Source organism: Macaca thibetana, chromosome 4 (genome assembly GCF_024542745.1).
Source record: "Macaca thibetana thibetana isolate TM-01 chromosome 4, ASM2454274v1, whole genome shotgun sequence".
Taxonomy (NCBI): domain Eukaryota; kingdom Metazoa; phylum Chordata; class Mammalia; order Primates; family Cercopithecidae; genus Macaca; species Macaca thibetana.
In genome coordinates this window covers 153,914,455-153,927,624 of record NC_065581.1, presented here as the reverse complement: position 1 = coordinate 153,927,624, position 13,170 = coordinate 153,914,455, and the positions used below count along the sequence as shown (strand labels likewise).

The window sequence follows — 13,170 nt, the reverse complement described above, 5'->3', positions numbered from 1 at the left end:
AGAAATTAGTCAAGAATATGTCCAGAGTTTAGAATATGAGTGCTTCAAAATTTATGTGATGGTTGTATTGGGTTCCTAAAATAGGAATAGTATTTGTACTTCACATAGGCATTTTGAAAATGACATATAAGTTCTCTAGTGATATCTAACATCTTTGGTAACATCTGGTCTACCGAAACAGCTGTTACTCACTGCATGTCTTGGTAAATGTTTTACTTGAATAATAATTTCCTAATTGAGATATTATAGATGTTTCTGCTTTAGAGTGGAAAAGTTTTCAAATTGCATGTCAGGCAGAAATTGAGATCCTTCTCCTGACTTCCCTTCCCTGCAGGGCCCAGCAGCTGAAAGCCTGCACTTAGTGGCCACAGCCCTATTTGTACTTGTTTAAAACAACTATAGTGATAATCTGGTTAAACAATTCTAACTTGGAGCATGAGTCAGGTGTTTCCCCATGTTCCCCATAAAACCTCCCTACCCTGCTTTACACTTTCTGAGTCTCAAACACTTGGTGTATGAGAGCCAAGTGAAAGGGGAAACCCCTTATTTACCACCGTGAGCACATCAGGAGAAAGATCCAACCTCAAGATTTCATTTACCTCCCACTGGGTCCCTCCCATGACGTGGGAATTGTGGGAGCTACAATTCAAGGTGAAATTTGGGTGGGGGCACAGCCAAACCATGTCATTCCATGCCTGACCCCTCCCAAATCTCATGTCCTCACATTTCAAAACTAATCATGTCTTCCCAACAGCCCCCCAGAATCATAACTCATTTCAGTATTAACTCAGAAGTCCACAGTCGAAAGTCTCATCTGCGACAAGGCAAGTCTCTTCCATCTATGAGCCTGTAAAATCAAAAGCAAGTTAGTTACTTCCTGGATACAATGCAGGTACAGGTGTTGGGTAAATACAGCCATTCCAAATAGGAGAAATTGGCCAAAACAAAGGGGCAAAAGACCCCATGCAAGTCTGAAATCCAGCAGGGCAGTCAAATCTTTTTTTTTTTTTTTGAGACAGAGTCTCGCTCTGTTGCCCAGGCTGGAGTTCGGTGGCCCGATCTCAGCTCACTGCAAACTCCGCCTCCTGGGTTTACGCCATTCTCCTGCCTCAGCCTTCCGAGTAGAGTAGCTGGGACTACAGGCGCCTGCCACCTTGCCTGGCTATTTTTTTGTATTTTTTAGTAGAGATGGGGTTTCACTGTGTTAGCCAGGATGGTCTCGATCTCCTGACCTTGTGATCCACCCGTCTCGACCTCCCAAAGTGCTGGGATTACAGGCTTGAGCCACACATGCCCAGCCAGGGCAGTCAAATCTTAAAGCTCCAAAGTGATCTCCTTTGACTCCATGTCTCACATCCAGGTCACTGATGCAAGAGGTGGGTTCCCATGGCCTTGGGCAGCTCCGCCCCTGTGACTTTGCAGGGTATAACTTCCCTCCTGGCTGCTTTCACAGGCTGGCATTGAGTGTCTGTGGCTTTTCCAGGTACATGGTGTAAGCTGTCAGTGGACCTACCATTCTGGGGTCTGGAGGATGGTGGCCCTCTTCTCATAGCTTCACTAGGTATTACCCCAGTAGGGACTCTGTGTGGGGCTCCCACCCCACATTTCCCTTCCATACTGCCCTGGCAGAGGTTCTTCATGATGGCCCCGCCCATGCAGCAAACTTCTGCCTAGGTATCCAGGCATTTCCACATACCCTCTGAAATCTAGGCGAGTTTCCTAAACCTCAGTTGTTGACTTTTGTGTACCTGCAGACTGAACACCATGTGGAAGATGCCAAGGCTTGGTGTTTGCACCCTCTGAAGCCATGGCTGGAACTGTACATTGACCCCTTTTAGCCATGGCTAGAGCGGCTGAGAAGCAGGGCACCAAGTCCCTAAACTGCACACAGCAGGAGGGCCCTGGGCCTGGCCCATGAAACCATTTTTTCCTCCTAGGCTTCTGGGCCTGTGATGAGAGGGGTTGCCGCAAAGATCTCTGACATGACCTAGAGACATTTTTTCCATTGTCTTGGGGATTAACATTTGTCTCCTCGTTACTTATGCAAATATCTGCAGCCAGCTTCAATTTCTCCTCAGAAAATGGGTTTTTCTTTTCTGTTGCACCATCAGTCTGCAAATTTTCCAAACTTTTGTGCTATGTTTCCCATTTAAAACTGAATGCTTTTAACAGCACCCAAGTCATCTCTTGAATGCATTGCTGCTTAGAAATTTCTTCCACCAGATACCCTAAATTATCTCCCTCAATTCAAAGTTTCACAAATCTCTAGAGCAGGTGCAAAATGCCACTAGTTTTTTTGCTAAAACATAGCAAGAATCACCTTTACTATAGTTCCCAAGAAGTTCCTCATCTCCATCTGAGACCACCTCAGCCTGGATTTCCACATGATTATCAGCATTTTGGTCAAAGCCATTCAACAAGTCTCGAGGAAGTTCCAAACTTTCCCACATATTCCTGTCTTCTTCGGAGCTCTCCAAACTGCTCCACCCTCTCTGCCTGTTATCCAGTTCCAAAGTTGCTTCCACATTTTTTGGTATCTTTATAGCAGCACCCCACTCTACTGGTACCAACTCACTGTTTTAGTCTGTTTTCACGCTGCTGATAAAGACATACCTGAGGCTAGGTAATTTATAAAGAGAAAGAGGTTTAATGGACTCACAGTTCCACGTGACTGGGGAGGCCTCACAACCATGGCGGAAGGTGAAAGGCACGTCTTATGTGGCTGCAGCAAGAGAGAATGAGAGCCAAGAGAAAGGGGAAATCCCTTATAAAACCATCAGATCTTGTGAGACTTATTCACTACCAGAGAACAACACAGGAAAGACCTGCCCGCATGATTCAGTTGCCTCCCACTTGGTTCCTCTCACAACACCTGGGAATTGTGGGAGCTTCAAGATGAAATTTGGGTGGAGACACAGCCAAACCATATCACTTAGGAAAAGATATAAGTGGGAAAGTTGAAGCTGAACTTAGTGGAGAGAGACTAAATGACCATACTCTCCCTTGTCTTATCTAAGCAATTATAATAAATGACACTCCAGGTGTCCTTCCTTGACTGCTGCCATCTCTGCTTTCAGTGACTTGAGTTTACAGCTATGCACGCTGCTCTGGCAGAGATCCTGTAGATACTTTGCCTCATGCCAGATAATGCTGGGCAAACCTTGACCTTTTCTCCCTGGAGCGGTAAGGATGGAGTAAGAGACTATGGTTCACAAGGACAGACTTGACTAGCCGGGGCGCCTCTGTTACCTCCCACTGGCTTGGAGAATGGTATTTTTCTATTTGCTTGTGACAGCAGGCACTTCATTTTCCCTCCTTTGGGAAATTTGAATGGATCTGGTAGAATGAGTGAAGAAGCCCATATGTAGTGTGGGTGGTGGTGGATCTGGAGTCTGTCTGCCTGTATTTGAATTATGACTCTACCGCCTACTACCTAATCTTATTGCTTAATCTCCCCATGCTTCAGCTTTCTTGCATGCAATTGGCTGTCAGATTTAAATGAGATCTTTGTAAAGCAATTAGCATATTGCCCTATATATATTATTATGGGCTGAATTTTGACCCCCTCAAATTTATATGTTGAAGCTCTAATCCTATGTATCTCAGAGTGTGACTGCATTTGCAGATAGTGTCTTCAAAGAGGCAATTAAATTAAAATGAGGTTTCTAGGGTGGGCTCTCATTCAATAGGACTGGTGTCCTTGATAAGAGGAGGAAATTTGGACCCAGACAGACACAGAAGGAGACCAAAAGCGATGATACAGGGAGAAGACGGCCATCTACAAGCCAAGGAGAGAGGCCTCAGAAGAAACCAATGCTGCTGACGTCTTAGATTTGTAGACTCCAGAACTGTGAGAAAATAGATTTCTTTTGTTTCAGCCTCCTAGTCTGTGGTGCTTTGTTATGGGAGCCTTATAGACAACCTTATAAACAACCTTATAAACAACCTTATAAACAGCCTTATATACTTACTAAGCAAACAATATTCGGTGCTATAACTATTATCATTATTGGCTAGGCACGGTGGCTCAAGCCTGTAATCCCAGCAGTTTGGGAGGCCAAGGTGGGTGGATCATGAGGTCAGGAGATCTAGACCATCCTGGCTAACACAGTGAAATCTCGTCTCTACTAAAAATACAAAAAATTAGCTGGGTGTGGTGGTGGTCGCCTGTAGTTCCAGCTACTCAGGAGAATGGCGTGAACCTGGGAGGCAGAGCTTGCAGTGAGCAGAGATTGCGCTAATGCACTCCAGCCTGGGCAACAGAGCAAGACTCTGTCTCAAAACAAACAAACAAACAAAACCCAACTATTATTATTATTCCCAAGGCACTCAATCAAGAAAAACTAAAACCAACCACAAAGGGAGGAATTTTAATCAGAAAATAATGCTCACAATTTTAGTAAAAAAGACTATCCACAAAAGGGAAGTAATAAACATTTTTCGTAATTGTTACGGCTGGGAAAACCAGGTGGGACACCCTAACTAAGCTAATGAGGTTATGGGCCGTGAAAACACTTAGTTGTCCTGGCAAGTCTGGGAAGATAATGCAGCTGGGAGCTCACCACACTGCTTGGGGAACTCTGTTGGGGCTCCATGCAAAGAATGACCTCCAAAGGGACTCTAATCAAGCAGCCTTGATAGCTGCAGTCCAGTAGCAATAGAAACAGACACAAAGTTGTTTTTATTATAATGGGGGGTAATATATTCATTTAGTAATAAAATCAAATAGTACAAAGGTGAATTGAAAAGTGAGCTTACTCACTTTTGACCCCCCAGCCTTAACCCCCACCAAGGTAACCACTCCCTTTTGTGCACCTTCCAGAGATATCAGTGCATATACAGAAGTGTGTTTGTATGTGTGTGTATAATATACATCTCGTCTGTTTTATTTTAAATTTATTTTAGTTGACAAAATTGTATTTGTTGTATACAACATGATGTTTTCAAATACGTATTCATTGTGGAAGGCGAAATTGAATAATTAACATGTGCGTTACCCCTGCTTTATTTTTAAACGTAGATTATTGGTAGCAGAACATATAAAAGAGGAACATATTTTAGAACAGGCGCAGTAGCTCATGCCTGTAATCCCATCACTTTGGGAGGCCAAGGTGGGTGGATCACCTGAGGTCAAGAGTTCGAGACCAGCCAGGCCAACATGGTGAAAACTCGTCTCTACTAAAATTACAAAAATTAGCCAGGTGTGGTGGTGTGTGCCTGCAATCCCAGCTTCTCAGGAGGCTGAAGCAGGAGAATCACTTGAACCCAGGAGGCAGAGGTTGCAGTGAGCCGAGATTGTACCATTGCACTCCAGCCTGAGTGACAAGAGCGAAATTCCATCTCAAAAAAATAAAAGCATATTTTAAAAAGAATCTAAGCTTGTATATAGCTACAATCCCTATGCTTCCCTCTAGCCAGTATTTTTGTTCTATCTGAGGTGCTCAGGTACCATCCTCTCTATAGCAAGATCCAGGCACTGTGCTGGTGCTGGGTCATGTTGGGACACAAGTCTAATAGAGGGATTGGTATTAAATGTTGGCACAGATAACCAACTGTAAGGTGCTGTGAGTCACAGCAGCACACGGTGATGATGGGAGTATGACCCTGGCCATGGCATCTCACACCTTGGGAAAGGGTGAGCAGGTCTCACTTCGCCCTTGAGGATGCCGACTCCACTTCCTTTCAGTGGTGCCTCATTCTCTCCTCAGTGCCTTGTGTCCCCCAGTTCAGTGCCTCTCTGGTTCTTTTTCTCTATAAAATAAACCTAAAGAGTGTGTGTGTGTGTTGGGGGGTAGACAGGATGTGGTCACCTAAAAATGTGGAATCAATGTGGCCTGTGAAGTCTAACTGTTCCTTTTAAACAATCCGTTCCCACCTGGGACCTTCTGTTCCTAAGCCTTTCTTGAGTTCTCTAGTAATGATCAGGTTTGACCTTCTCTTTGTTTTTCTTTTCTTTTTTTTTTTTTTTGAGATGGAGTCTCACTTTATCCCCCAGGCTGGAGTGTAATGGCGCGATCTCTGCTCACTACAACCTCCACCTCCTGGGTTCAAATGATTCTCCTGCCTCAGCCTCCCGAGTAGCTAGGATTACAGGCACCCCCCACAACTTCTGGCTAATTTTTTGTATTTTTCTTTTTTTGAGACGGAGGTCTCACTCTGTTGCCCAGGCTGGAATGCAGTGGCATGATCTCAGCTCACTGCAACCTCCACCCCCTGTATTCATGTCATTCTTCTAACTCAGCCTCCCGAGTAGCTAGGATTACAGGCACCGCCCACCACGTCTGGCTAAATTTTTGTAGTTTTTTTTTTTTGAAACGGAGTCTCGCTCTGTTGCCCAGGGTGGAGTGCAGTGGCACGATCTTAGCTCACTGCAAGCTCCGCCTCCTGAGTTCATGCCATTCTCCTGCCTCAGCCTCCCGAGTAGCTGAGACTACAGGCGCCCGCCACCATGCTCAGCTAATTTTTTTTGGTATTTTTAGTAGAGACGGGGTTTCACCGTGTTAGCCAGGATGGTCGTGATCTCCTGACCTCGTGATCCACCCGCCTCAGCCTCCCAAAGTGCTGGGATTACAGGCTTGAGCCACCGCGCCCGGCCTGACCTTGTCTTTCTTAACTTTGGGTTCTTCCAGTAGGGGAGAAGGCGGCAGCAAAGACCTCTTCACATCATCTTGTAACTAATGCCAGTTTACTTATGTCTGTCTCCCAAATACCTATGGAATACACAAGGGCAGGGGATTACCTCGAGATCTCCAGATGAGTGAAATGCCATGCACAAATTGATGCTTAGTAAATATTTATGGAATGGCAAATACTTAAAATCTGTGTAACTATTTTTGTATTCATATTAATATTCACAAAGCCGCTCTTGGGTAATCAGAGGGCAGGTGCTATTATTCTGTTTTCAGAGTGTGAATATTTTTAAATTTAGTATCTATGACCAAATGAGTTACTTTTCCAAAGAGTTGCATTGCCATTAGTGATCACGGGGAAGCCCATAGCATGGAAGCTCCTTACTCCATCACTTACCCGAAAACCTTCCTGTCCTTCCCTCCAAGACACCTGTGGTGGCATCAGTAGCAAGATCGGTAAAGACTCATAGGCAGTAAGCTGTTTTTTTGATTTAAAAAATGCCTTCATCTGCTTTCCTGGTTACACTCTCTTCTCCCCAGATATACAAAGCAACCTGATCTTATGAATCTGAGAACTCCTCCACAAGGTATTTTGCTTTGTAAATCACTCTTGGAGGTTGGCCAAAGTGCCAAAATGCAGCTATCGGGTAGGGTGAGGAAGATAGAGAAGTAGATGAGGTGCTGTGTGTGTTTTGATTTCCTCCTTGGATCCCAAATGTAGCCATAATCTGTGACTATTTGCCTGTACAAAGCTAGTTATTAAGCAGAGCTGGGGCATTAATGGTACTGAATTTTATCCACTATTATAAAACTCAAATGGACCAGGCACGGCGGCTCATGCCTGGAATCCCAGCACTTTGGGAGGCCAAGACGGGTGGGTCACCTGACGTCAGGAGTTCAAGACCAGCCTGGCCAACATGGAGAAACCCCATCTTTACTAAAAATACAAAAATTAGCTGGGCATGGTGGCGCATGCCTGTAATCCCAGCTACTCAGGAGGCTGAAGCAGGAGAATCGCTTGAGGCAGGAGGCAGAGGTTGCAGTGAGCCGAGATCGTGCCACTGCACTCCAGCCTCGGTGACAGAACGAGACCCTGTCTCAAACAAAACAAAAAAACCTCAAATGGTTAAAGGTAACAATTCACATCACATCATGGGAAAAGGGCACAGTATTATGGGAATAAAAATCAGTAGGGCATGAATGCCAACCATCCTCCCAGAGGTACAGAGCTCACTGATAGAGGGCTGACATATCCAGTCTAAAAGTAGCTACTTGTGCACTGCCACCTCCCCAGTCCCCACAGCTGATGGCAGAGCCCTAACAGTGTCATTTACCGCCAGATTTATTTGTACTTTATAAAATTAAATGTGACTATTTTAAGAAATACTAGTCTACAATAGAGAAGTCAATTTAAAAGCTTATTTGGGCCGGGCGTGGTGGCTCCCGGTAGCCTGTAATCCCAGTACTTTGGGAGCCCGAGGTAGCCAGATTGTTGAGCTCAGGAATTCGAGACCAGCCTGGCCAACAGGGTGAGACCCCCATTTCTACCAGAAATACAAAAATTAGCCAATCATGGTGGTGTATGCCTGTAGTGCCAGCTACTTGGGAGGCTGAAGTGAGAGGATTGCTTGAATTCGGGGAGGTGGAGGTTGCAGTGAGCCAAGATCACCCCACTCCACTCCAGGCTGGGCAACAATGCAAGACCCTATCTCAAGACAAAACAAAACAAGCTTATTTGATAGGCCTTAAGGAATATTCCTGTACTCCAACTGTTACAAAAATAAAAGCAAGAGAGTAGATGAAAAGATCGACTACACAGCTACAAGACTTAACTAAGGTAAGATCCGGAAGAGATGTTTAGGTGATCAGCGTGGCACACTTGATGGCAGGTAGGGTGCATCATCTGAGACTGAGGGTATAACCCGTGACAGTCAGTGGGGCTGAACGGAGTCCACAAGCTCTCTGGATGGCCTGCTCCATTGGCAAGATGACCTCACAGGGCCACCTATTCTAAGAATTCATCATATCTTTAACTGCTCTCTTCACATTTTTGTTTTTTCCAAATTTATTGGCCTTCTTCAAAGACACTATTTTGTGTCCATATAGAATTGAATATTACATGATTCATCTAGGGAAAAGCTTGAGTAGAAAGTGAGAAAAATGAGAGAAAACAATGTTAAACAACTTTAACAAATATTAATGTTTTGCTTAATTCATTAAACATCAAGGAAATGTTTAATGAAGTTATTTGATGTCTGAGCTTCTGGCTCCTTTTCAGATAAATGAAAACATCCTAAAGAATGAAACTGTTTCTTCAGCAATACTTAATTTTTTTTTTTCTGTGATCTGAGAGACAAAATTTTATTAATAGACATCTAAAATGGAGGGAAAATTATGGAACATAGGAAGATCCTTACAAGAAAATTTCTTGGTAAAACAGGTCCAAATTTCACCACCCTCCCAGAGGGTTAGTGAAACAGCAAATGGACCTCACTAAAAGGCAGTTAAGCTACAGACTCTGAGGACAGTTACAAAGGAGGAATTTCCCTGCAGAAAACAGAACCAGAGACAGGCTGAGTGTGAGCTAGTTTTAGGCATTCATGTTGAATGACCATTTGTTAATATGGCTGTATCCAATTATAATCAGGTTAAAAATGGTTATTCTGTTGAAAATATTGTGTCAAGTCACTATGATGTATGTGGAAGTCCTGACAGCACAGAACCTGTAAGTAACAGAACTTCATCAATCTACCCACGTAAGGGAAAGAAAACCCCAACACTGAGGGCTAGCCCCAGCCTCCCAAACAAAAAATATCCCCAGAAGCGGGAATTTGTTATGTCTTAGCAAGATTTGAGAGAAATTATGTTCAGACACAGGCTATGTATCTCTCTGGTTCCAATATTTACCATGTAATTTTCAGAAAATGAATCCTCCCAACATTTGTAAGTACGTATTCTGGCAATGGAGACCTATTTCTGTTAAGTAACTAGGTAATTCTGTCAAAATAAGAACTTTTTTCTATTGAAAAAAATAGGCATATAAAAATTGGCATTTAAGTTTTTAAGAAGTAATGTAGTTTTTGCTTTCCCTCTGGAAAGTCCTGACCCCAAGATTAATTATATCAAAATGAAAATGAACACTGAAGATCTACTAACAAGTACACTTTTAGAACTCTCTAAGAGGATGAGTGCTAAATTTTCCTTTTTTTGCTGCCTTTTTTTTTTTGTTTTAACCCTGAAGTTTTGGTAAGGAAATTGCAATATCAAACAGGATATAAAAATGTGTTAAATTTACTTCATTAAAACTCAGAAAAGGCTAGGGTAGGATGTAACCAATGTAGACTTATAAAAAACATGAAGTAACACTGCTATATTTTATATTTTATTCAATTTTAATAGGGTTTCCATTATTAACTTTTAAAACAAAATGATTTCCAGTTTAAAAAACAATGCACTGACCACATAATTCCTTTTTTATTTTACACAGTTATACAAATATTCTAAATACACATTTTGTGTTCAAGATGATGGCAAATAAGATTAACTGTACAGTACATAAGGAAAGAAAATATTTTAAGCATATTTAGAAGCAATAGAAATGTCTATACAAAACAAGCAAATGGAATAAAATTTTTTATTTTTAAAGTATTGCAACAGGCCCACAGGTTTGTAACAAAAATGTCTTTGCACAGTTCCTCACAATGCCCCATTAATAGCTAAAGCAAGACAGCATTTTTTAAAAAATAATGTTTCAAAATGCTACACATGGTACTACTGTTTGCACAGTTTGATCAAAATAACGATCTACTTTGAGTCAAGCAAAACCTAGAGGAAATATACCAAACAACTTGAAAATCATTTGTATAAAAGTCATTGCACATTATTTTACTCAGTTGTTTGAAAAGTAAAAAAGTGTATTTACAAAATATTTTGCAGTCAAAATTATAAAGTGAATGGATATCTCGAAGTAACACGTCTTGATACAGACAGTTCAAGGAAAACACACGAATGGTTTTTCTTTAAGAGGTTTTCAGTGCTCCTTCCACTGGGAAGTAAACATGATCTACTCAAATGGATTTACAAGGTGGTACACGTACTGGAGCAAATCCAACACCTGCATTATAAAACAATGTTTAAAAGGTGACAGAATGAGGAATTTGTACATTGTAAGAAGTGAGCTATTCAGAGATCAACAAGTACATTTTAATTCGGTTAGCATAGAAGTCTTCATAGTCTTCAGATAACAGACAGACAGTGAACATCCTTGACTCGATGAAAGTTAAAAAGCACCATGCACAACAGTTTAGTGGTAAACACTGAAAAAAATAGCACCTGTAATTCTCTGATACTGACAATTTAAAACTGGTCTAATAATTGCCGGAGATATGGTGCCTTGGACAATTCTCTGTTTACTCGGGAGACTTTGAAAAGTACTGGGCAGTTCAGAGAAACACACGGGATGTGTCGATCAAAGCAACCTGTACAGTTCTTGCATATCTGAAAGCATAAGAGAAATACAAAAAATAATAGGAAAATTTTTATGTGCACATGCAAACAACAAATTTCTATAATCCCTACTTTCTAGACTACCATAGATTACTGGCAGACATACATTATAGAAACTTTCATTAAGTTTAATCTCTTAGAAGCCTAGACTACCCTATGTTGAGACATTTCTAAAGGATACTATTTTGAAAACATAAGAGTACAAATTTCCCTAAGGATTCATTTAATTCCTAAGATTAACTTTCATTTACAATGGAATCCTATTAAAATCCACGTAAACTACCCAATTATCAAAGAATGTCTCTTAAATGAACTATAAGCACAATTTTTTCCAAATTACTTAGACTATGTTATCATATGCCAATCATAAAAAAAGTTATTCTTTTTCTTATTCCAGAAGAGAAAAGCCAGTATAAAAAAAAAAATCAAATGTGAATTTGAAAGTAGTGGTGCAGACCAGTGGTTCTTAACCCTGGCTAACAATGAGCTTAAAAATAAACAAACGCCCCATCCCAGACCCATAATGAGTCAGAATGTCTGGGCATGAAAGGCTAAGAATCTGTACTTCTTAAGGCTTCCCAGATGATTTGAATGTATAATAAGATCTGATCTTAAGGAAAGTAATAAATCATAAGGCAATTTTTAAAAAGAGAACTGTTATGTTTTACACAATGATCAGATTTTTAAAAATACTTAAAAGTCTCAAGTTGCATATACAGTTAAAAAAATATAAAACATGAACATAAAAAAATTAGAAAGATTTAAGTCTCTAATCCATCTTGAATTAATTTTCGTATAAGGAGTAAGGAAAGGATCCAGTTTCAGCTTTCTACTTATGGCTAGCCAATTTTCTCAGCACCATTTATTAAATAGGGAATCCTTTCCCCATTTCTTGTTTTTCTCAGGTTTGTCAACGATCAGATGGCTGTAGATGTGTGGTATTATTTCTGAGGACTCTGTTCTGTTCCATTGGTCTATATCTCTGTTTTGGTACCAGTACCATGCTGTTTTGGTTACTGTAGCCCTGTAGTATAGTTTGAAGTCAGGTAGCGTGATGCCTCCAGCTTTGTTCTTTTGACTTAGGATTGTCTTGGCAATGCGGGCTCTTTTTTGGTTCCATATGAACTTTAAAGCAGTTTTTTCCAATTCTGTGAAGAAACTCATTGGTAGCTTGATGGGGATGGCATTGAATCCATAAATTACCTTGGGCAGTATGGCCATTTTCATGATATTGATTCTTCCTATCCATGAGCATGGTATGTTCTTCCATTTGTTTGCGTCTTCTTTTATTTCACTGAGCAGTGGTTTGTAGTTCTCCTTGAAGAGGTCCTTTACATCCCTTGTAAGTTGGATTCCTAGGTATTTTATTCTCTTTGAAGCAATTGTGAATGGAAGTTCATTCATGATTTAGCTCTCTGTTACTGGTGTGTAAGAATGCTTGTGATTTTTGCACATTAATTTTGTATCCTGAGACTTTGCTGAAGTTGCTTATCAGCTTAAGGAGATTTTGGGCTGAGATGATGGGGTTTTCTAAATATACAATCATGTAATCTGCAAACAGGGACAATTTGATTCTTCTTTTCCTAACTGAATACCCTTCTTTCTCTTGCCTGATTGCCCTAGCCAGAACTTCCAACACTATGTTGAATAGGAGTGGTGAGAGAGGGCATCCCTGTCTTGTGCCAGTTTTCAAAGGAAATGCTTCCAGTTTTTGCCCATTCAGTATGATATTGGCTGTGGGTTTGTCATAAATAGCTCTTATTATTTTGAGATACATTCCATCAATACCGAATTTATTGAGAGTTTTTAGCATGAAGGGGCTATTGAATTTTGTCAAAGGCCTTTTCTGCATCTATTGAGATGATCATGTGGTTTTTGTCTATGGTTCTGTTTATATGCTAGATTACATTTATTGATTTGCATATGTTGAATCAGCCTTGCATCCCAGGGATGAAGCCCACTTGATCATGGTGGATAAGCTTTTTGATGTGCTGCTGGATTTGGTTTGCCAGTATTTTATTGAGGATTTTTGCAT

At 41.2% G+C, this 13,170-nt stretch overlaps 1 protein-coding gene across 7 annotated transcripts in view; it reads right to left on the bottom strand.

Annotated features, from left to right (window-relative positions):
- Positions 1-13,170, bottom strand: part of REV3L (REV3 like, DNA directed polymerase zeta catalytic subunit) — a 659,986-nt gene that overhangs the window by 463,507 nt on the left and 183,309 nt on the right. For 6 of the 7 annotated variants that reach the window (XM_050789035.1, XM_050789036.1, XM_050789038.1 and 3 more), the window contains one exon: positions 10,001-11,126. The exons of the other annotated variant lie outside the window; for it this stretch is intronic. In XM_050789035.1, coding sequence (XP_050644992.1) covers positions 10,986-11,126 — 141 coding nt within the window. In that variant the 3' untranslated portion in view covers positions 10,001-10,985. Of the gene's footprint in view, positions 1-10,000; positions 11,127-13,170 lie in introns of those variants that run through there. 7 annotated transcript variants of the gene reach the window in all.